This window comes from Denticeps clupeoides, chromosome 10, assembly GCF_900700375.1.
Source record: "Denticeps clupeoides chromosome 10, fDenClu1.1, whole genome shotgun sequence".
NCBI lineage: Eukaryota > Metazoa > Chordata > Actinopteri > Clupeiformes > Denticipitidae > Denticeps > Denticeps clupeoides.
The window spans coordinates 17,409,780-17,430,595 of NC_041716.1; the positions used below are offsets into that span (position 1 = coordinate 17,409,780).

Here is a 20,816-nt window from a genome sequence, read left to right on the forward strand (position 1 = left end):
ACAACTCTGTATGATAAACGTTATCAGCAACTGAACATGTAAGACACTGTGCCTTTAATCACGCCCTCGAAACATAACGCGCTACGACGATTGGTTCATTTTGACAGTGGGCGGCCATTCTTCTGAGCTCCGAGTTCATTCATGAAGCACCCGTTTCCATGGATACGCAGGCCGCCCATAACAAATGAATGACAGACGTTGCAGCCAATTGTTTTTGAGAAATTAGCATACGTCGTTACGTGGAACGTACTTGGTATTCTCTTCGCTACTGGTATGCTAGCGAGTTGTATCCAGTGGCTCCTTACAGAACAGTGTTTTTAAAATCTGACCGGAGCTTTCTCTCCAAATAACTGGTGTAAATTAGTATGTGGATTAGGTTATGATTACGGACGATTAAGTGGCTGAACGGATGTGACATCTTCTGCTAAAGTGGCCACTGAATCAAACCACAGCCTTTTAATCTCAGAATTGGAACCCGTGCTGGCTGACGAGAGGGAATCGCACCGCGCCATCATCGGTACAGTTGTAACGACAGACTGTTTATTCCCCCGTGAGGAACCTCGCGCGTTTGCTGCTCTCTTCGTGCGTGTGGTGCCGTGTCGCAGCACACTGTACACGGCGCGACACGGCCAAGGCTTACAACGTCCACCCCCCGATCGCGATTTTCTTCCTCTTTCTAATCACCCGACGTATGGCGGGCAGAAATATATCATTTTAAAACCCACGTGGGCTCACATTAATATCTACATGATTATGACATGTATATATATATAATTCATATAGTAAACAGTAGAGGGCAGCAGGGCATCCCGCTCCTCATCACAAATCTGCACATCATTTTTATCCATGCATTGATTTTGTGAAATATGCTGTGTCTAAACAGTTAAATTAGACTTGAGCAAATTTTGCATTGCAGTCAACATCAGATAATGCTATATTAAGTACTGTGGTGGAGCTGGTGGTATTAGTGTGTATAAACAATTTGAGAACTTATAAATCATATATTAATATGATATATATTAATAGGAATGCCTTGATTAAATATGCAAATGTTTCTATGGTAATTGTAAATATTATTTTATTCATGCTTTTATTTCATTTTGTCAGTGAATGTTCATTACAAACAAAATCTGACTTATTTATTATCGGAAAATGTATTCTCGGTGATGCTGTATTTTTAATTAAGCGGTGATGCTGTATTTTTAATGGCTCTCAGTGCATATTCTTATGTATTTGGTATATATAATTGTTTAGTTTTGGGGGAAAAAAAGAAACATTTAAAATGTGAAATATATTTTCTTCTTTATCCTGTTCAAATGACAAAAGAGGGAGGGACATTTTTAAAAAATGGCCCTCTGTACAATATGGAGGCTACACCGAATTTGGCCAGCAGCACAAATTGTAGAAAGTGCTGCAGATGGCGAGTTTAAGGGCCTGTTCCTGCGTAGCCCACGTCCACACAGAGGGCCGTAAAACGCGTGATTTAACGGCCTGGGCCTAGCTGAACTCTGTTCTGTGTGCTCTCTCCCGCTCTCACCGCAGCTCCTGCCAGCGCTGAACAAAGATAATTACTCAGGAAATGTCCCGGCCAATCAGCTGCGGCCTTACATCCTGCCCGTGAGAGGGGAGCCACTCACAGGCCGGCTACGATCGCACGGGCCTGATCGGTGAGCCTGAAGTGCCGAGCCCTCCCTTGTCTAAGGACTGAAGCTGTCCTCCATGTTTTATAAGTATTGACATAACACTGCATGAGCCATGCATCCACAGAGGTAAGCCAGATTTCTTTAGTGGTTTTCGATGCTTTTATTGCCTCTGTTGCTCTTGCTGCTGTTGTTACCGTTCTTTTGAATCCACAGTGAGTAGTGTGAGCGTACAGTTTGTGTCTGAAGGATCTGAAGGCCTGGCAGGGCCTTCCACCCAGAGCAGAGCAGAGCAGAGCTGGGGTTGAGGGACTGTGTACGCCATCGGGTCACGAGGGTGCTTGTCCAAAAAGCTGAGGTGGCCGTGGCAAATCCCCATGTTCCTTTTTTTTTTTTTTTTTTCTCTCTCTTTCTCTTTTATTCAAGTCTTTGACAACCCTGGACCCTGTCTCCCTGTCCCTCTCTCTCTGCCTGGGTCCTGTTGTGTTGTAGTGTGGGGTGGGGGTCTGCTCTGTTGGGCTGGGGGTTGGGTGGTGTACTTCTTTTGTAAGCTGATTGTTTGTCTCATTGTCTGCTTATGTCACAAGCCAGGCCGGCCAGGGGCAAAATGGAGGGAAGAGAACAGATGCAGCCTTTACCGCTCGGTGGGGGGTCTGCAGACCCGCAGGAGAGACGGTTCGTTTTTATTTCACCGGGGAACGGTGGAGCAGGATGGGAGCTCCTGCAGAACTATGCAGGGTTTTTTTTTTTTTTAACAGGGAAAATGGTAGATTGTAGCAGTGGGGAATTCTACATGGCGCCCGTCGCCATGGGTCTGTGTTCCTCATGGAACCAACCCCCCTTCCGTATTCTCCTCCATATCTGAACACAGGTATGAACCCAAATCGCTTCCAGCACCCAGTTCCCCCACGTCGTCCTGGGCTGAGGTTTCCCCGAACTGCTCGCCACTGGTGTCTGTTTTGATTTCACCAATGTGTAACAGGAGCTTCCCCACCCATCCCCCAAACTATTTAAAACATGTACGCCATCTTTGAGCCTCGGCTACAGCCGGCCTTATTCCCTGAAGAGACGTGCTGCTAGGAGAACCAGGAAGCGTTTTTTTTTTTTTTTTTTTTTTTGCTAATTTTATCGTGTGTCTGGCTATGTTGAGCTGGTCCCACTTTAACGTTCTGCGCGGAAAAGCAGTGAGACTTGGCCAGCATGAATGATTGGAATTTGCTTGTGGTAAGGATCTGTAGCAGGCGTGCACCGCGCGGTCGAAGCGTCCGGACGCAGGCCACGCTGAACCGATGAGGTCAGAGGCTCGTGTGGCCAAGACGATTAGATTTCAGAGCACAGATCATTAGCGAATGACATCAGATTATTATCACAAACGTCAGGGGGGAGTCTGTCAATTCACGATTTTACATCTCCTGATCATGGGCTCGCTCCCGTCCTGCAACTCCGGACCGTTTCGATATAAATCACATTTTACAAACACAGGTTTTTTGTTTTTTTTTATGTTTTATTTGCCCGATATTATGCCGAAGGCCTTAAAGCAGCACGCTTCATGTTTTAGAAATGTTGTATGGAGAACAAATAGTGGCAGCTCAGTATAATATGAAAAGGCATTTTTATTATTAAATAATAAAAAAATGACTGCAGTGCAGCAAAAAAACGTTCACTCAGGGTGAAGGCAAAAAAGACCAGTGTGCTATGTGGCACCGCACGGCCAGCCAATCGGGGCCTTTCTGTGCGCTGCCCAGCCAATCAGAGGCTCCGCCGAGGTTAAAGACTCACAGGCTCGGTGAGGCTTGCAGCAAGAGCAAGGCCCTTCTGGAAAATTCCACGACCATCTTTGTTTCTTCCCTGTCAGCCCAAAGTACAGGCCTGGCTTGAAGAATTGCCTCACATGTTCTGTGCGTTGAGGAAAGGTATGCTGTCCGAATAATAATCTTTGACTGCGTGGAGTGAAAGATTATTTAAATATCAGAAGAAATTGATTTTTTTTTTTTTTTTTCTCTCCAGTGGATTATAAAGCCTGTCTCTCCAGAGGGAGGTGCTGAAAATGTTTGTGAAATGTTCCTATCAGGAGCCTTGTCTGTGTCAGAGGTAACCATAACTGAGCTCTGGTCATGTGGGGTATTGTTTTTCTATCAACAGAGCTGGGCGGCCGGGGTGGGGGATGGGAGAGAAGCTCAATATCTTATTCGAACCCAAAGCAAGATTATCTCCTTAAGCTCGCCGAGGTGACGTTCATCAGGCTCGTCAGGGACGTGTTTACCTTCCTTAAACGTGATAATGCGCTTTCGGTGATTCTATTATTGTTGCTTTGTGGGGTTTTTTTTTTTAATGAATGAAATGAAGGGGTCGTGGGATGGCAGGAAACGGGTAAGAGTCTCTCTCCCTTCTCCTCGCCGCCTCCTCTCCACAGGCCTTCAGATCCTCCGGCGTGGACGTGCCTGCTCCTGTGTCTGTGGCTTTTGAGGATGGGTGTGTGCGTGTGTGTGTGTGTGTGTGTGTCTGTGTGTGTGTGCATGTGTGTGAGGGACAGTGTGCCCTCAGTGGGGGAGGGGAGGAAGCTGTGGTTCTCATTTCCTGTGAAACGGGAGGGGGGGGTGTGCACTGAATTCTAGCTGTTGTGTGTGTGTGTGTGTGTTTTTCCCAGGGATTTTTTTTCTCGTTTAATATTTTTTTTGTGTTCATGTCTGTGTTTTTGTTCTTGGAATTCCCGGTTAGACCACTGTGGGATATTCCCTCCGAACAGCAGCCTCTAACCTTGCTGCTACCGCCCTGATGAGTCTTCGCTCGGTGTGATGGTGGGGGGACCGCGTTCTGGCCATTCTCTTCATGCCGCTGTGTGTCTTCTCACCCCCCTCCATCTCTTAATTGGAACGAGAACAATGGCCGCGCTGCATTTTCTCGCCGCTAATCTAACAGAATCAACAGAGAGGTGTACAGACGTGGGTCCTCCAGGGTACGGCGCGTGCGGCGCGTGAATCACGTTTCCTCACCGTGCGCTCACAAGGCCACGAAGAGCGCGGCTGGCTTTGTGCTCAAGCAAGGCTTGTCCGCCTCCCTCTTGCTGGGAACCATATTGCTGTCTTCAGCCACCATTCATTTCTATTCTTAATATAGAATCCGGGCGTGCATTTCTTCCCCCTCTGCTCTCCTGTGTAAGTATGAGGCTGTTTCTTGTTGATTTAAGGACAGAAAGAGGTACTGATTTGCCACTTCGGCTTTCAGTCGGGTGCTTTAAGCTCATGGGCACCGTAGCCTAGTGGACCGAATTCAGTTAATGCTGTTCTGCTTGGCAAAGGCCTTGTGTCTGCAGGCTGACCGTTAGGACTGTGCTCAACACATGAATATACATGGATACTGGCTATTAAGCTCTGCATGATGCATGCGTTTATATTTACCATAAAGGGGCCAACACGTAACATTTGAATAGACAAATGTTTCATTTGTATGCTTTTTCCAAGGTATGATGATGTGTCGTGACCCCTGTAATGTAATGAGTGTTGGGTTGAGAAGAAGCCTCCAGTAGCCTGCTCATCACATGGGCCACCTCTGCTTGTGTGAACATTAAACACGCCCGGTTTTAGACTTTGATTTTATCAGACTTGGGTACTGTAGTAAAATTATCTGTGAGCTGCGTTGGTGCTGTTTTAAAAGTCAAAGTTGATTTATGTTTTTTTTTTCTTTTCTAGTCCAGGCTGTGGCTACAGGTTCTACGGTGTAGACTGAGAACCAAGCATTTATGATCAACAAATATAAAAATATTTGGCTAGTAAATGTCTGTGGTGGTGAGTTACAGTAGTAACTAGCGTTTACATATTGTAAACGCTAAAGTACAAATCATGACTAAAGTACAAATAGAAACCCATTGTTTGGGAACACCTTGGCCTATTGACAATTTATCTTCTCTTCATTTCTTTTTTATTCTGGCTAGTGTTATGGTATGTATTAGATTTCTATTGGTTGATCTCACACCATATAAATGTCTGTTTCAGTTGACCTGCCTAGATGAAGGGTTGGTTGATGGGTCACTTTGTGATTCAGAGATGAATAAGACATTGATATACAGTACAGGCCAAAGGTTTGGACACACCTTCTCATTCAATGTGTTTTATTTGTTTTCATGACCATTTACATTGGTAGATTCTCACTGAAGGCATAAAAAACTATGAATGAGTTATGTACTTAACAAAAAGTGGAGACCTGACCTCCACAGTCACCAGACCTGAACCCAATTGAGATGGTTTGGGGTGAGCTGTACTGCCTCTTGTGAGCTGGACCTCTTGGTGAGCCTGGATGAGTTGGACCTCTTGAAGCTCATCGAGAGAATGCCAAGAGTGTGCAAAGCAGTAATCAGAGCAAAGGGTGGCTATTCTGAAGAAACTAGAATATAAAACATGTTTTCAGATATTTTTTGTTAAGTACTCCACATGTGTTCATTCATAGTTCTGATGCCTTCAGTGAGAATCTACCAATGTAAATGGTCATGAAAATAAAGAAAAAACATTGAATGAGAAAGAGTGTCCACACTTTTGGCCTGTACTGTATATATAGTGATACTTTCTCTCATGATACCGTGAGTGTGTTACCCTCTAGGCTACTACCACCCCTAGTTTGTAAAAAAATTGCTCCATTTAAAATGTTCATCCTGTGATGATGATTAATCAAGCACTAGTCAAAGAGAAGGGGGGAAAAGCTTTATTAAAGGTACCCTGTTCTGAATAATTTTTTTTTGGCTTATATATTGTTATTATTGGTCCCCTAATACTGTATCTGATGTATCTTTCTGAAATTCAGCCTTGGTGCAGAATTACAGCCACTTTGAGCCAGTCCCACACTGAGATTTCCCCTGGACGCGCCGTTTTGGTGTCTGTAGCTTTAAATTCCAAAAAGGAGGAGAGCGGCCTATAGAAGTGCGCAGGCATTCACAGAAATTACGTCGTCAATGTTAATTAATTGACCCACTAGTTCTTCAGAATTTGTACTCAGTTTTACACCCAATCACCAAGCAACGCCATGACGGGCAGGTGGGGGCAGGTGTGGGAAATTCTCTGGGCAGAAAAAGCATGAGAAACGGGAGGAAACCTTTCCCCTTACAACGACATAAGGGGACAAATTCCAGATCCGACCGTCCAGATCCGCTGCTCTCTGAACAGCGAAGCAGACTGGCAAAAGTACTGCTTATACATATCACAATTTCTAGCCACTGCAGGACCATAGACAGGCTAGGGGAACTCGTATTAACGTGGGACCTTGACTCCTATTTTTACAAAGTCAGAACATGCAGCTATCAAACAAAATGAGTTTGCTCTAAAATCCTCCCCGACCTTCCGTTTTAGCTGAGTGCTTGGTGTTTACCTCTGGGGCTGCCCCAAACCCCCTGTGGAAGGCAGCAGCTCGTGGTAGGAGCTTCTAATCAGGTGGAACAGGAGTAGGTCGGCATAGGCGCCTAGAGAGAGCGCCAAAGTTTCGTTCTGGATCTAGTAATGCGGCCCAACCGTTTGCATACTCGTTAGCAGCTTTCCAATTAGGATAAAGCTCGGGCGGCAGCTATTTGGAACACTACTTTGTTCCCTTCTGGAGCAGCCCTCTTGCTTGTGGACGGTGGTGGTGTCTTCCTCAAGCGTGAGAAGGTCTTCCTTGTACACCCGAGGCGTCCCCAGGAAGGGGTCGTGGTCGTGGGAGGCGGCGCTGTAAACAACCCTAACACTCTTGAGGCCCTACTGAGTGGGAGTTGGCCAGAGTTTGCATCACCTTTGTTTTCCACAAAAGCGCTTGACTTGACGTCCCCCTGAGTTGATTAACTCTGTCTTCTCTCTGTCCTCCCTCTGTCTCCATGCACCAGTTTGGCTGAGGAGGAGATAAAGACGGAGTCAGATGTAGTTGAAGGGATGGAGGTGTCCGTACGTTCCAAAGGTAAGCCTCCATCTGCAGACCCACTGTTCACCCACTGAAAAAAGCTTTTCTTCCTGTGTGACGTTTTTTTCTTTTTACCTGACAGCGTTAGGAAATTCCATGAGATTTATTACCGAAGACGTGCGCAGTTTTTGAACTCCGTAATGTTGAAGGTGGCACGAAGGTGCCTTGGTAATGCGCTTATTTTGGACATGTCTGTGATTTTTTAAGGCCAAGCTGAAGCGAAGCAGTAACCAAGTTAATGAGCTTTAATGAGCCAGTGCCGTGAAGCAGGTGGTGATGGTAACTGGGTGAGCACTTTGTAGATGTGAAATGGCCTCATGGATCTTTACAAGAAAGTGTTACAGAGCCAGTTCGTATTTGGAAATTCAATCTGCTGTCAGGTGAAAGCGAAGGAACAGATGCATAAGTGGAAAACACTTCAAGACCGTGGTGAGTGCACAGAGTGGGGATCGAACCACTGTGGTTCTCTCAGGAGAACATGGAAAATAGAACAAGAAAGCATAGAGATCCCCAGACAGCCTCCGGAGAGACTTTATTTAAATAGAAGCGTAGCCAGGTAGCCTGAGCGTTTTTTTTTTTGTGGTGTTTGGTTTATTTTAATCTGGCACTGTAAAAGAATAAATGAATGTATGAAAACCAATGTTGCTGCCAACCATTGACCTATCTCGGGGTCTAACAAAAATAATCAAATAGAAATGTATTTTATGGCAATTATTGTAGTTTAGTTATGTAATCATACTGGCCTTTTGAAGGATTTAAAAACTCCAAAGCATTTATGCCCTCTTGTCTGTCTCCCTAGTTTCAGAGCCAGGTTCGGCAGAGAAGGCCCTGGTTGCTCAGAAACGAAAGGTCCCCAGCCCACCACACTCTTCCAATGGCCACTCCCCATCAGGAACGTCCCCCAGCCCCATCAAGAAGAAGAAAAAGCCAGGACTGGTCAACAGCAACAACAAAGACCAGGTGGGAATCAGGGATCAACTGGGAGCAAAGCCATAAAAAACAATTGTTAACTTAATCCAGTTTTAAATATGTTAATTTCTGGTTGAAAACTGGAACTTCGATATAAAGCACTCGCTTGTGCGCACCCTTCAGTTCTTCAGGCAGTGTTCGCTGTTGAGTGTAAACTCACTGATCCTGTCTGTCTGAGGTCATTAAAATGTACCATATAAAGCAACAAGGTTTCCAAATATAGTTGGGTGTATGTATATACACTACCAGTCAAAAGTTTGGACGCTCCTACTCTGTGATGGTTATAGAGACTAAGATTGAGGCCTTTTTGAAAAATTCGATGCAAGAAACAGATGTTGTATTTTTGATGAATCTGAGTCACATCTTTTTACCTTCATGGCTGCATTGTTCACTATTGTGAATTATCAAAGAGCAATTCACGAGCTGCTCATTAACATACGTGAAGTGTTCAGCATAAACCTTCAGGACTGTTTGAAATGATTCCTGTTGTCTAACTTGGTGGAGAGAACACAAGAGTGTGAACTGCCGCTTTGGAGAGACATATTTACCTTGTTTGCAATTATTTTTTTGCTTATTTATTAAACTCAGGTGTGTTTAATTCATAGTCCTTTGTCTTCAGTTTGGTTCTATAATGTACATGGAAGAACCATAAATAAGTATGTGCGTCTAAACTTTTGAATGGTAGTGTAAGTGTTTTTTAGATTCCCCGTCTTTCACATATAATTGCTTCACTCTCACAAAAAATGGTTCCGAAAAATTAATTGGTAACAAGAACATGTTTTTGAGAAAATTAGTACAATAATATAACTTTCTCAAGCCACATACATTACTGTGCAAATGTTTTAGGCCTTTGTGAAAATGCTATAAAATAAGAATGCTTTCAAAAATAGTTTATTTTAATCAATCAACAAAATGCAATGAATGAATAGAAGAGATTCTAAACCAATTCAATGTTTGGTGTGACCAATATTCAAAGCAGAATTAAGATCACAGATCTTTTACGCCTGAAGGCTTCCCCAGATCCTTCATTTTCTTCATGCTTTCTTAGACACTTCCCGGACTCCATGTTCTTCTTGATAGTGAAAATATTTCTTATTGGCTGTGTTTTTGAGGTTGTTTCCCTGCTGCAGAAAACAATTTGGTGACAATCATATGCCTACAAGATGGTATCAAATGATTGATTTCTCAACATTGAGGAGACCATTACTCCGGCTCCATTGGCAGCAATGCAGCACCAAACTTGCAAGGAACCATATTTTCTGAGAGTGCAAATGGGATTTACTTAAGTGGTGCTGCTGTTTTAACTTGTGAAAATGCTGTGTGTTCCTGGCTATAAAAGTGTTATTTTGATTAATTCTTCTTAAAAGAAAAATGTATGTGTGTATATATGTGTGTGTGTGTGTGTGTGTGTATATATATATATATATATATATATATAAAATTGATATCCTGTGTGTTTTTGCTGCTTTCAGTGCACTGCGCTTTCCCTCTGTGTGTTTCACCCCCCCTCCCTGTTTCTCTTGCCTGCATTTCAGTCTGAGCTAAGACATGGTCCCTTTTACTATGCGAAGCAGCCAGCACTCACCACAGACCCTGTTGATGTTGTACCACAGGACAGTAGGAACGACTTCTACTGCTGGGTGTGTCACCGTGAGGGCCAGGTGCTCTGCTGCGAGCTCTGCCCGCGAGTGTACCACGCCAAGTGCCTGAAACTGCCCGCCGAGCCAGAGGGCGACTGGTTCTGCCCAGAGTGTGAGGTAGCGTGGGGTGCGAATGAAAGAGACAAAAATCCACACAAGTGTTGGGGCTCTGGTTTTGGGTAACCTGGGACTTCTCCACGTTCGCCTCAATTTTTTCCTCCTGTTTCTGCCCTTTGTTCTTGTCCAGTGGGTGAACAATGAAGGACTGAGGTGGTTAAACGCCCTGTTCACTTCTGATACAATAATAGAATACCCAACTGCTGGAGATGTTCGCATAATTGCTCAGTTATAATTCCCTGTTGAGTGTGAAGAGTAGTGTAATGTGAACTGGCAGCAGTTCAGCCATTAATTAGACCTGTGGGTGGTTATGTGCTTAAGAATTGTGTACTGTCATAACCAATATGTGGCCTGTGTTACTTACTGAAACAGTCAATGGCAACCTTATAAAAAAATTTTTATTTTGCTTAAGTGTTGACTAGTTTAATGCTGAATTCTGTTTACTTATTTATTTTATTTGTATTATTATTTCTTTTTTTAGAAAATAACAGTAGCAGAATGTATAGAAACTCAAAGCAAAGCCATGATGATGCTAACACTAGACCAGCTGTCCTACCTGCTCAAATTCGGCCTGCAGAAGATGAAGCAGCCTGGGGTGAGTCACCTCACACGATGCCCTCCATCAACAGTGCCATAATTACTGACTCAGTAATTATGCAAATGAGCACCTCATAAACATCCAGACCTATCATGCTATAATGGTACAGACCTAAGTGATCATTTTATTCCATTGTTTGCTGTTATTTACCGAATTCTTTATAATAATTAATCACTTAATTTGCTGTTGTGTGATGTGTGCTTTAGTGAGTATTAGAGTGTGTGTTTGATTTAACCCCTTCATGTTGGTGTTAACTTTTTTTTTTTTTTTTTTTTTTTTTCACAGACTGAGCCATTTCAGAAGCCTGTATCACTGGAGCAGCACCCAGATTACGCTGAGTACATCTTCCACCCCATGGACCTCTGTACGTTAGAGAAGGTAAAAATAATGGGATAAACATTACATCAGTGGAGCAATGACACTGGTGGAATATTAAACCAGGACTCAGTATAGATCCAATCTAACACCTTGCCCTTACACTAGTCCACTATGGAGTTAAAGAATAGAAGTCCTGTCCTCCAAATAGATGTAGTTCTTAATTCAGCATCTGCTGTTTGTACAGAACATAAAGAAGAAGATGTATGGCTGTACAGAGGCCTTTCTGGCTGATGTGAAGTGGATCTTACATAACTGCATCATCTATAATGGAGGTCTGCCTGAGACTTTTTTTTTTTTTCTTGTCATACTGCAGTCTTGTAATATCCAAAGTTAAAAAATGTACATCACTCTGTATTTCAGGTAACCACAAACTTACAGCAACAGCTAAGGTCATCGTCAAAATCTGTGAACATGAGGTATGACTTGGCTCTTTTTCTTTATATGCATCTGCTTTTTAATATATTTATAAGTCACCTTATATTCTCGTCTTTTCTAGATGAATGAAATCGAAGTTTGTCCTGAATGCTATTTATCTGCGTGCCAAAAAAGGGAAAACTGGTTTTGTGAACCCTGTGTAAGCAAACAGCTCTAAATGTCCCTTGTTTTCATGTTAAACATGTTTCTTTTGTTTTTTTACAACTCATATTCAAGTTGTTTTATCTCCTCAGAGTCACCCTCATCCTTTGGTTTGGGCCAAGCTGAAGGGCTTCCCATTCTGGCCTGCAAAAGCCCTGCGGGATAAAGATGGACAGGTTGATGCCCGCTTTTTTGGGCAGCACGATAGGTGAGATCTTCCTCTATGAGAAAAAAAATGCAAAAAATGGAAATGTTTCACATTGTTTGGTATAGAATTTTAACAATGGCTCCCTGAAAAACAACTTCATAATAAGTGAAAGTGAATATTGGTCATTGTGACAGATGCACAGCACAGGGTGCACAGCACAGTCCTGCCTTTAGCCCGTCACCCATTATGAGCAGCGTGTAGCCATGAATAGCTTCTGGGGAGCAGTGTATGTGGACTCTACCCTGCTTTTTTTTTTTACATTTCAGATACTAAAATAAATGTAAGCATGCAGTTTTTGGCAGAAATGGCGGTACAAAATGAAAGCCAAATGGAATCTGTAGCTTGTTGCTGAAACAAATGATCCAGTTAAAAAAAAGTGGGGTCCCAGCATGTGGCTATTGATAGACAGAAGGGGTTAATACATGGTTTATTAAAACTCTTTCCAATTGACATTCTATCTTGTCAAGTTTACAAGGTACAGTGTCATTGGTCTCAATTAAAATTGGATGCTGAGTGCTTGGTTTATTCCACTTACATGGATTGTTTTTATTGTTGTACATGCATTATATTTGTCTTTGGTTTTGCTTGCACTTGACCTTCATTATGCATGAATAAAATGCAAAAATTTGTTTGAAGATTTAACTTTGTTCCTCTCACAGGGCCTGGGTCCCCATCAACAACTGTTACCTCATGTCCAAAGAGATCCCATTTTCTGTAAAGAAAACCAAGAGCATCTTCAACAGTGCAATGCAGGAAATGGAGGTTTATGTCGAGAACATCCGGAAAAGGTTTGGCGTATTTAACTATGCCCCATTCCGGACTCCGTACACTCCAAACAACCAATTCCAGATGCTTGTGGACCCAGCTAACCCAAGTGCTGGCACAGTCCGGCCAGAGAAACCGGAGAAGATCAAGTTCAATTTTGACATGACTGCATCTCCCAAGATGCTCTTAGGTAAAAGCCTCCTCTCCGGGGGTGCAGCTCGTAGGATCTCCATGACTGACATGCCCCGCTCTCCAATGAGCACCAACTCATCGGTGCACACAGGCTCAGATGTGGAGCAGGACGTTTCAGATCGGGGCAGTCGAGCCCAACACTACAGTGCTGGAGAAGAATCCTTGGATTGCACTGGTGAGTTCCACTGACACCTACATGAGTTAATGGGACTAAGTAGATTTTGGCCCTTCCAGAGCAGTTGATGACGTTACTCTGAACCAAGTTTCAAGATTAACCTTCAACATAACTACTACTTTTCTCTCTCTTTTTTTCCTTGTCTGGACCAGCATCCCCAGTCTTAGCAAAGACGGGTCCTGCAGGCAGTAGCACAGGCAGCCCCAAGCCTTTCTCACCTCAGGGTTCCACAACACCTTTTATGCCCAAGCAAGAGAGGGGATCCACCGGCAGTATCCTAAACCTCAATTTGGGTGGGTTTTTATATTATTCCTAATAGGGTTCTGAGAAGCTCTCCATCGCATATTTATACAGTTCCCCATTCTTTTGGTAAACTTTTCTGGTAAACAGTTCCACACAATGACAATATAAAATTATCATCAACCAAAAAATTGTGCCTCTGCCCCAGGGTACAAACCTCCAAAACATCATTCATGTGAGACCAAATCCAAAATAAAGTTGTGACATAACCTGTAAATGTGACCACTATTAATTTAAATCCTCTATTTCACAGGTTGAATTCAGTATTTATTGATTCATATATTTATTAGTTGTGAGTTTTGTGTGTAGTAGTGTTTGCAGTCGAGAGTGGGGTTTGAAACAGTACTGTAATTTTTTTTGCCTTTATTCAGACCGGATCAAGGCTGAGATGGACCTGAAGGAGCTGAGTGAGACTGTACAACAGCAACAGCAGCAGCTGCAGGGGGCACCGGTGCTCCTCACCTCCTGCAAGAGACCGATCAGAAGCCTGGACAAGACCATTGAGAGCTGCAAGGCCCAGCTTGGTACTGTTTGATGCACATGTTGATTTCACGTTGCTGATGTATTGGGTATCAGGGTCTTTAATTGGTGCTGCATTGTGCTTCAGGCATTCATGAGATTTCGGAGGACGTGTACAGAAAGGTGGAGCACAGTGACTCTGAGGACACAGACAAGTCAGACTCCAGTGACAGTGAGTACTTCAGCGATGAGGATCAGAAGCCAAAAACAATCAGACAGGACAGCAAAGACAGAGACTCTAAAAAGAGAAACAGGCCTGAACCCCTGGAGGGTCAGGGCACAGACTTTGCCCCTTCCAACGGAACAGGGACACCCATGGCAGAGAAACCGGTCACCGACGCGACCGTAAAGGACAAACCCACAGAGACCCAAGACAAGACCAGTGTTCCCCAGCCAACAGTGAAGGAGGAAGCGAGGACATCACAGACAGCCACAGATAATGACTCTGATTCTGAGAAAGAGCTGGTTATTGACCTTGGGCAAGACCTGCGAGAGCGAAAACGCCTGAAGAAAGAGGCATCTTCTGGTTCAGCCATCAGCAAAGAGGCAGCTGCTGTCAAAGGGGAAGGTAAATACTCCAGGATTGGCTGGCCAGGGGCTTAATGTTCATAACAGGATATGTAAGAGTGGGGTTCGCATTGGTGTTTGTGGTCTTTAGCCGTTTTCTCAGCTCAGTTTCCTCGTCTCTTTGCTAGTTGCACACAATCAAGGAAATGAATGAATGTCACAAAAAAAACCTCATATCAAGTCTAATGTCTTTGTATAGCACAATTGAAAGATGTCACAAATGTTATACCAAAGTGGAAAAGACAACCAAGCAAACAATCAAATATAGTAGTTAAAGTATAATTTGTACCAATAAATAACAAAATGATCGAACTGTCAAATTCAAATGTCCGTCAAAGAGTTACGGGCAATTGAAACAATTGAGCATGGTTCATTAATTAGACATTGCATCAGTAATTGTATTTCCAATTTACAGAAAGTTTTAGCTAAAGTTAAAGCTAACTGGAGATGTATGCTAAAAAGAGTGAAGGTGTGAGGTTACGCTGTGAGCTAATGGCAGCAACCACGAAGAATGGAATACTTGCAGGGTTTTCTTTTACTTTTATTTATATGGTCAAATAACAACTGTTGATTCCTCTTTACAGGAAAGCCTCAGGTCTCCAGCAGCGTAGCCACGTCTGTAGCTGGTGATGGCACCCCCTCAAACACCAGCGTCAAAGACTCGGGCCCGAACTCAATCAGCCTCCCGGTCAGCATGGTCACCTTCACCTCCTCGTCCTCGACCTCCCTGCATCCCCCGAACGCCCCCTCGCCAGCCGCTCCCCCAGCACCAGCAGCCTCCTCCACAGCTACAGCCGCAGTGAAGAAACAGCGCCCCCTGCTGCCCAAAGACTCGGGGCAGTCTGTGCAGAGAACTGTGGTGTGGAGCCCCAGCGGCAAATTGCAAGCACCGTCTCAGAAGTGGCAGATCCAGAAAGTGCAAAGTGAGCAGCAGCAGGCTCCGCCCACTCTGAACAGCGCACCGAGTTCGGCTCCGCCCACTCAGCCGGCCGCACAGATGACAGCACCCACTTCGCCACCCTCACAGTCGCCATCTTCCAGCACGCGATACCAGACCAGGCAGGCTGTGAAAGGTGCATGTAAGCACATTAATCGTTCCCTCAGACCACCGATCTGGGCCAGTTAATGATGTAAATCCTCCAGACGCTTCCTGAACTGTACGGCCTGGCCTTAGTTTTGATTAAAACTTGTTTCAATAGGAGCATTTAGTGAGTTTGAGTGAGATGCTTATTTAATGGAATGTTGTGTTCCAGAAATGTAATATATGCTGTATTCTTTTTTTTTTTTTTTAAATACATTTTTGCTTTATGTTGATTAAATCTAGCATCGCAAATCATTACAATATTACCTTTAATCAAAAATGGGATCACAATACAGAAATGTCCAACTTCTAAAAAGTGTCCTAGTTTATACTACAGTCTCTAGTCACTCATTTTTATTGTAAGAAAATAGTCCTTTTTATTAAAAAAAAAAGGTTGCCAATGCACTATTCAAAAAAGCAGAAACGCTCAAAAGCACTGGCTTTAAGAAATGTCAAGTCTGTGGAAGTGTGTCTTGGCATTGGTAAAAGTGAAGTGATATGTCATTATGATGCACAGCACACGGGGACACGGCAAAATGTGTCCTCTGCATTTAACTCATCACCTCAGTGATTAGTGGGCAGCCATGAAAGGTGCCCAGGGAGCAGTGTGTGGGGACCTTGATCAAGGGGACCTCATTGGCACCAGGTCAGTTTGGGGATTTGAACCCACAACCCTTCACTTATGAGTCTGCCTCCTTTCACGCTGGCCGCAATTATTGTTCCTTAATTTTAGCTAAGACATTTCCATGAATGGGTTTCCATGGCAAAATCTTATTATTATTGATTGGTCTTTGAGTGTCTATTTTGATTATGGGAAAAGTGATTTTCATTTGCAAGTGCTAATGATTATGCTTGTTCGTTATTATCTCCAGCTGTCCAACAGAAAGACGTCCCTCAAGGTGGACCTTCTGGAGAATTTAACATCCCTACAGCTTCGGCTGACGTAGCAGCTGACATCGCCAAGTACACTAGCAAAGTGAGGTCCCGGCCCAATGTCTTAACAGTCAGGGTTACCTCGGGTTTTACACAGGAAATTGTCTTTTTCTGTTTACCAGATGATGGATGCGATCAAGGGAACAATGACCGAGATCTACAATGACTTGTCCAAAAGCACATCGGGAAACACCATTGCTGAGGTTAGTGCTCTTGTTTAATGATTTTCATTTGTGTGGTAGTAGCCTAGTGGGTAACACACTCGCCTATGGACCAGAAGACCCAGGTTCAAATCCCACTTACTACCATTGTGTCCCTGAGCAAGACACTTAACCCTAAGTTGCTCCAGGGGGGCGACTGTCCCTGTAACTACTGACTGTAAGTCGCTCTGGATAAGGGCGTCTGATAAATGCTGTAAATGTAATGATTTTCATTTAATTTTCATTATGGCATTTATCAGACACCCTTATCCAGAGCTTCTTACAATCATTAGTTGCAGGGACAGTCCCCCTGGAGACACTCAGGGTTCAGTGTCTTGCACAATGGTAATAAGTGGGGTAGTAAGATGGTAGTAAGTGTGGTAGTAACTTACTTAATAAGATGGTAGTAGTAATGGTGGTATTAAGCGTCTTGCACAATGGTAGTAAGTGGGGTAGTAAGATGGTAGTAAGTGTGGTAGTAACTTACTTAATAAGATGGTAGTAGTAATGGTGGTATTAAGTGTCTTGCACAATGGTAGTAAGTGGGGTTTGAACCTGTGACTTTATGGTCTTTTGGTTCATAGGTGAGTGTCTTACCCACTGGGCAACTACCAGCCTAAACATAGTTCCTGCCATCTTCCACAATGACTTATTATTGCTTGCTAACCAATTGCCAGTGTGCATAGTTTTGTAGGGGGTTTGGGGGGCCTTTTAAAGTATTTCAAGAGAAGGGCATTTGGAATAGATTAAAAGGATTGACACTCAGCACCTTTTGATCATACAGTGTGCAGTAATGGTGTTGTGTGTGTCTTTAGATCCGTAGGTTGCGTATTGAGATTGAGAAACTACAATGGCTGCATCAGCAGGAGCTTTCAGAGATGAAACATAATTTGGGTATGACACACATGCTTTATAGATTTACTGTGATGTAATTTGAGTGTAATACCTTCATGGTAATCATGTTTTTTCATGATGTGAGCTCAGAAAACACCTACACTGTGGGAAAAAATGTGCTTGTGTGCGTGTTTTGTGTGACTGGTGTGTCTCAGAATTGACCATGGCAGAGATGCGGCAGAGCCTGGAGCAGGAGCGGGAGCGGATGGTGGCGGAGGTCAGGAAGCAGATGGAGCAGGAGAAGCAGCAGGCTGTGGACGAAACCAAGAAGAAGCAGTGGTGTGCCAACTGCAGGAAGGAGGCCATCTTCTACTGCTGCTGGAACACCAGCTACTGCGACTACCCCTGCCAACAGGCCCACTGGCCAGAGCACATGAAGTCCTGCACGCAGTCAGGTACCGAACGCTCATCACTACAGACTACAGTTTAGTTCATTCTAAATTCACTCCAGGAAAAATGAGGGCGTGACCACTGAATTAAACTCAAAATTTAAGCTATAGATTACAGTCTGGTGAATTTATGTTTGATTCTATAGTCCACTCTTTGTTCATCCACTCATCCACTAATTTGAATTAAAGAGGTGACATTTGGCATCCAGAACACAAACTTGATGTGACTTGAGCAGACGCACCCCAAATCCTACTTAACTACAATGATGGATACGCCAGATACTCCATATACAGATGTCTGTGGTGTAAAAATTTGCATGAGCATTTTTTTTGGGGGGGGGGGCTACAGTGACAATCAACTTGACCATTTAATTTGACTACTGTCCTTGTCTCAGTATACCAGCATCTGTCAACCAATTGATTCAAAGTCAATTTGGCAGATGGTCATTCCATGTCAAGTGTCCGAACGCTCCCAATTGACCATCTCAGATTTGGCAAAAACAAGCAACAAATTGGCAGTAATGTCAGACCCATTTTATGCCAAGTTTTCTAGGGATCCACTTTGAGATTGCTACATCTAGAAAAGTCTTTAGGTAGGTCCTTCAAATTTTCAAGGGTTAAAAACTGGCATCAAGTCCACCACTGTGTACTTTTACACATGCTGAAATTATACTCTACGCTCTGTGGCAGCATATTTGAAGGACCGTGGAAAGTGTGGTTTCAAAGACAGTGGGGCACACACACCTTCCTACACAAAACTGCGCCTCTGTGTGGTCTTGAAGAAATTAAGGTTTAGAATAGGGAGAGATAAGTTTGGTGCCATTTTTGGCATGTTATTGCAAAAACATTACATCAACCACAAACAAAGAATTGGCTGCTTTTTTTTTTTTTTTTTTAAAGGGAATGTCTGTTTATAACATTTGTGGTGGTCCTCTGCCTTATTTTTGCAAAATTAGTTTTTGAAAATTCAGTGTTTTTGTACATGTGCAGCATTAATGGCCTATGAAAGCATTTACAGATGCTGAATAGCTTTACAAAAACAGCTCAACAAAAAGCTTCATTTGATTCATGGTAAACTATACTTGAAGAATATGCAATCATTTGATATCTATTGATTTAAATACTAATGCTTCAGTAGTGGAAAGTGAAACTTATTACCTGAATGCTTCAGTTAGTAATTTCCATTAACATCCATATTTGATGGTAAAAGTATTATATTTATCAGATTGTGATTGTATATGGTCACTTCCAGGTCAATTAAAAGGTCAGCTTGGGTCCTGTTGAACAAATGCAGGTGTAGCTCAGCTACAAGTCACATTATCTGGTTGAGTAAGATTTCAGTCAAACTGTTTTAATGTATTTCAAGAATCATCATCAGTCTAATTAAGGTTGGACATCTGTGTAAATGTGTCAGTTTGACTTAATTTACCAATTAGGATAAAATAAATCAGTTGTTCATAGAATTTGCAGTTCTAGGAGGCTCAGATGAATATTTGATCTCCTCTTCTGAAAACACACCACCTTATGAACACCATAATTCACGCAGCTTATCATGGTCTGGTTTAAAATCATGTGAGATGTTACGTGAGATGTAACTGTGGATCTGTATTCTGCTCTTTTTAAAGCTACAGCAACGCAGCAGGAGACCGAAGCCGAAGCGTCTTCAGAGACCACAAGCAAACAATCAGGACCGCCCCCACAAGCCTCGCAGTCACCCGTCAAAGATACCACCGCCACCGCTATCCCTCCATTAAATAAAGACTCCTCCCCCAACACAGAGAGAGGCAAGGACTGTGGCAGCATTAGTGTGTCTTAACATGTGTGTGTCTGTAATGGTGTGTATGAGTGTGTGTGTTTTGAATGTTTTATATCAGCGTCTGTATCTTGCCATGCCGTATGTAGAAGGCCATGGGGGGAGGTGACCGCGCCTCTTTTTCTAAATGTAAAATCCTTTTTTTTTTTTTTTTTTTTTTTTTTTTTGGCTGGAGCTTCTTCAGACCCCGTACCCCTCCTTTCAGGGATTCAGGACTGCAGATGTCTGACAAACGTTTTATCCTAATGTACAGTACCCCTTTCCCCCACATTTTGTACAAATTCAAACATTTATGTACACTCAAAAGAGATTTGATATGAAAATGCATTAAATATGTGATGTTTTGTTTTTCTATGAAAGTCAATCATTTTTTTTTTTTTTTTACTTTGTGTTGTCATGCAACAATCACACCTTTTTTGTAGCACTTCTACGTGCCTCGACAGAGCGGCAATCATAGCCTTCTTGTTTTTTCTTTATTTAATATTTTGGAGAGAAGGAGGGCGAGAATAAATATATGAAGCACTGTGTGGCTTTAAGGACCCGTTTTCATTCAATCACCACCAACACCCGAGACGAGGAGGCATAACTTGCTGTACAATTGTTGTGAATGCGTTATTCTGTTTACGATTTCATTTTTCTCCTTGTTTACATATTGTAAATAAATACATTGGGAATGTTGCCGATGGCTGAGATTCTTGATTGGTCTTTGTTAAAGGATTTAATCACACCTGGAACAATAACGCCACCTTCTGGTGGTGCGGTCACTTTTCCATGACAACACAAAGTCAGCGTTTCTCATTGAACGATTTCATGTGATGGTCGAGAGTGTAATTGATTTGGTGGCTTACATTTACATTTACATTTATGGCATTTGGCAGACGCCCTTATCCAGAGCGACTTACAATGTGCTTTCAAGTTACCATTTCTTGTGTATATGCACTGTGCA

At 43.1% G+C, this 20,816-nt stretch overlaps 1 protein-coding gene across 9 annotated transcripts; it reads left to right on the forward strand.

Annotated features, from left to right (window-relative positions):
* Nucleotides 1–276: 276 nt before the first annotated feature.
* LOC114797922 (protein kinase C-binding protein 1-like) lies at nucleotides 277–20,548 on the forward strand. Of its 9 annotated transcripts, none has more exons than XM_028993217.1 (21): nucleotides 277–517; nucleotides 1,543–1,769; nucleotides 7,483–7,553; nucleotides 8,356–8,516; nucleotides 10,061–10,282; nucleotides 10,764–10,877; nucleotides 11,166–11,258; nucleotides 11,443–11,530; nucleotides 11,619–11,674; nucleotides 11,755–11,832; nucleotides 11,927–12,042; nucleotides 12,702–13,174; nucleotides 13,327–13,467; nucleotides 13,846–13,998; nucleotides 14,082–14,561; nucleotides 15,145–15,639; nucleotides 16,514–16,617; nucleotides 16,697–16,777; nucleotides 17,590–17,668; nucleotides 17,824–18,063; nucleotides 19,683–20,548. In XM_028993217.1, the coding sequence occupies exons 2-21, from the start codon at nucleotides 1,756–1,758 to the stop codon at nucleotides 19,871–19,873; spliced, it is 3,450 nt and encodes a 1,149-aa protein (XP_028849050.1). In that variant the 5' UTR covers nucleotides 277–517; nucleotides 1,543–1,755; the 3' UTR covers nucleotides 19,874–20,548. The 9 variants fall into 9 exon arrangements, with proteins under 9 accessions (XP_028849050.1, XP_028849054.1, XP_028849055.1 ...); XM_028993221.1 differs by having other exon boundaries at nucleotides 15,145–15,633; XM_028993222.1 differs by having other exon boundaries at nucleotides 10,139–10,282; nucleotides 15,145–15,633.
* The last annotated feature ends 268 nt before the right edge of the window (nucleotides 20,549–20,816 follow it).

Excerpts from the sequence above, each read along its gene's own strand:
- LOC114797922 (XM_028993214.1), top strand. The coding sequence starts at position 3,688 with ATGTTTGTGAAATGTTCCTATCAGGAGCCTTGTCTGTGTCAGAG. Across the intron at positions 8,517-10,060 it reads ACAGCAACAACAAAGACCAG|TCTGAGCTAAGACATGGTCC; the intron begins GTGGGAATCAGG and ends CCTGCATTTCAG. Across the intron at positions 13,468-13,845 it reads TATCCTAAACCTCAATTTGG|ACCGGATCAAGGCTGAGATG; the intron begins GTGGGTTTTTAT and ends GCCTTTATTCAG.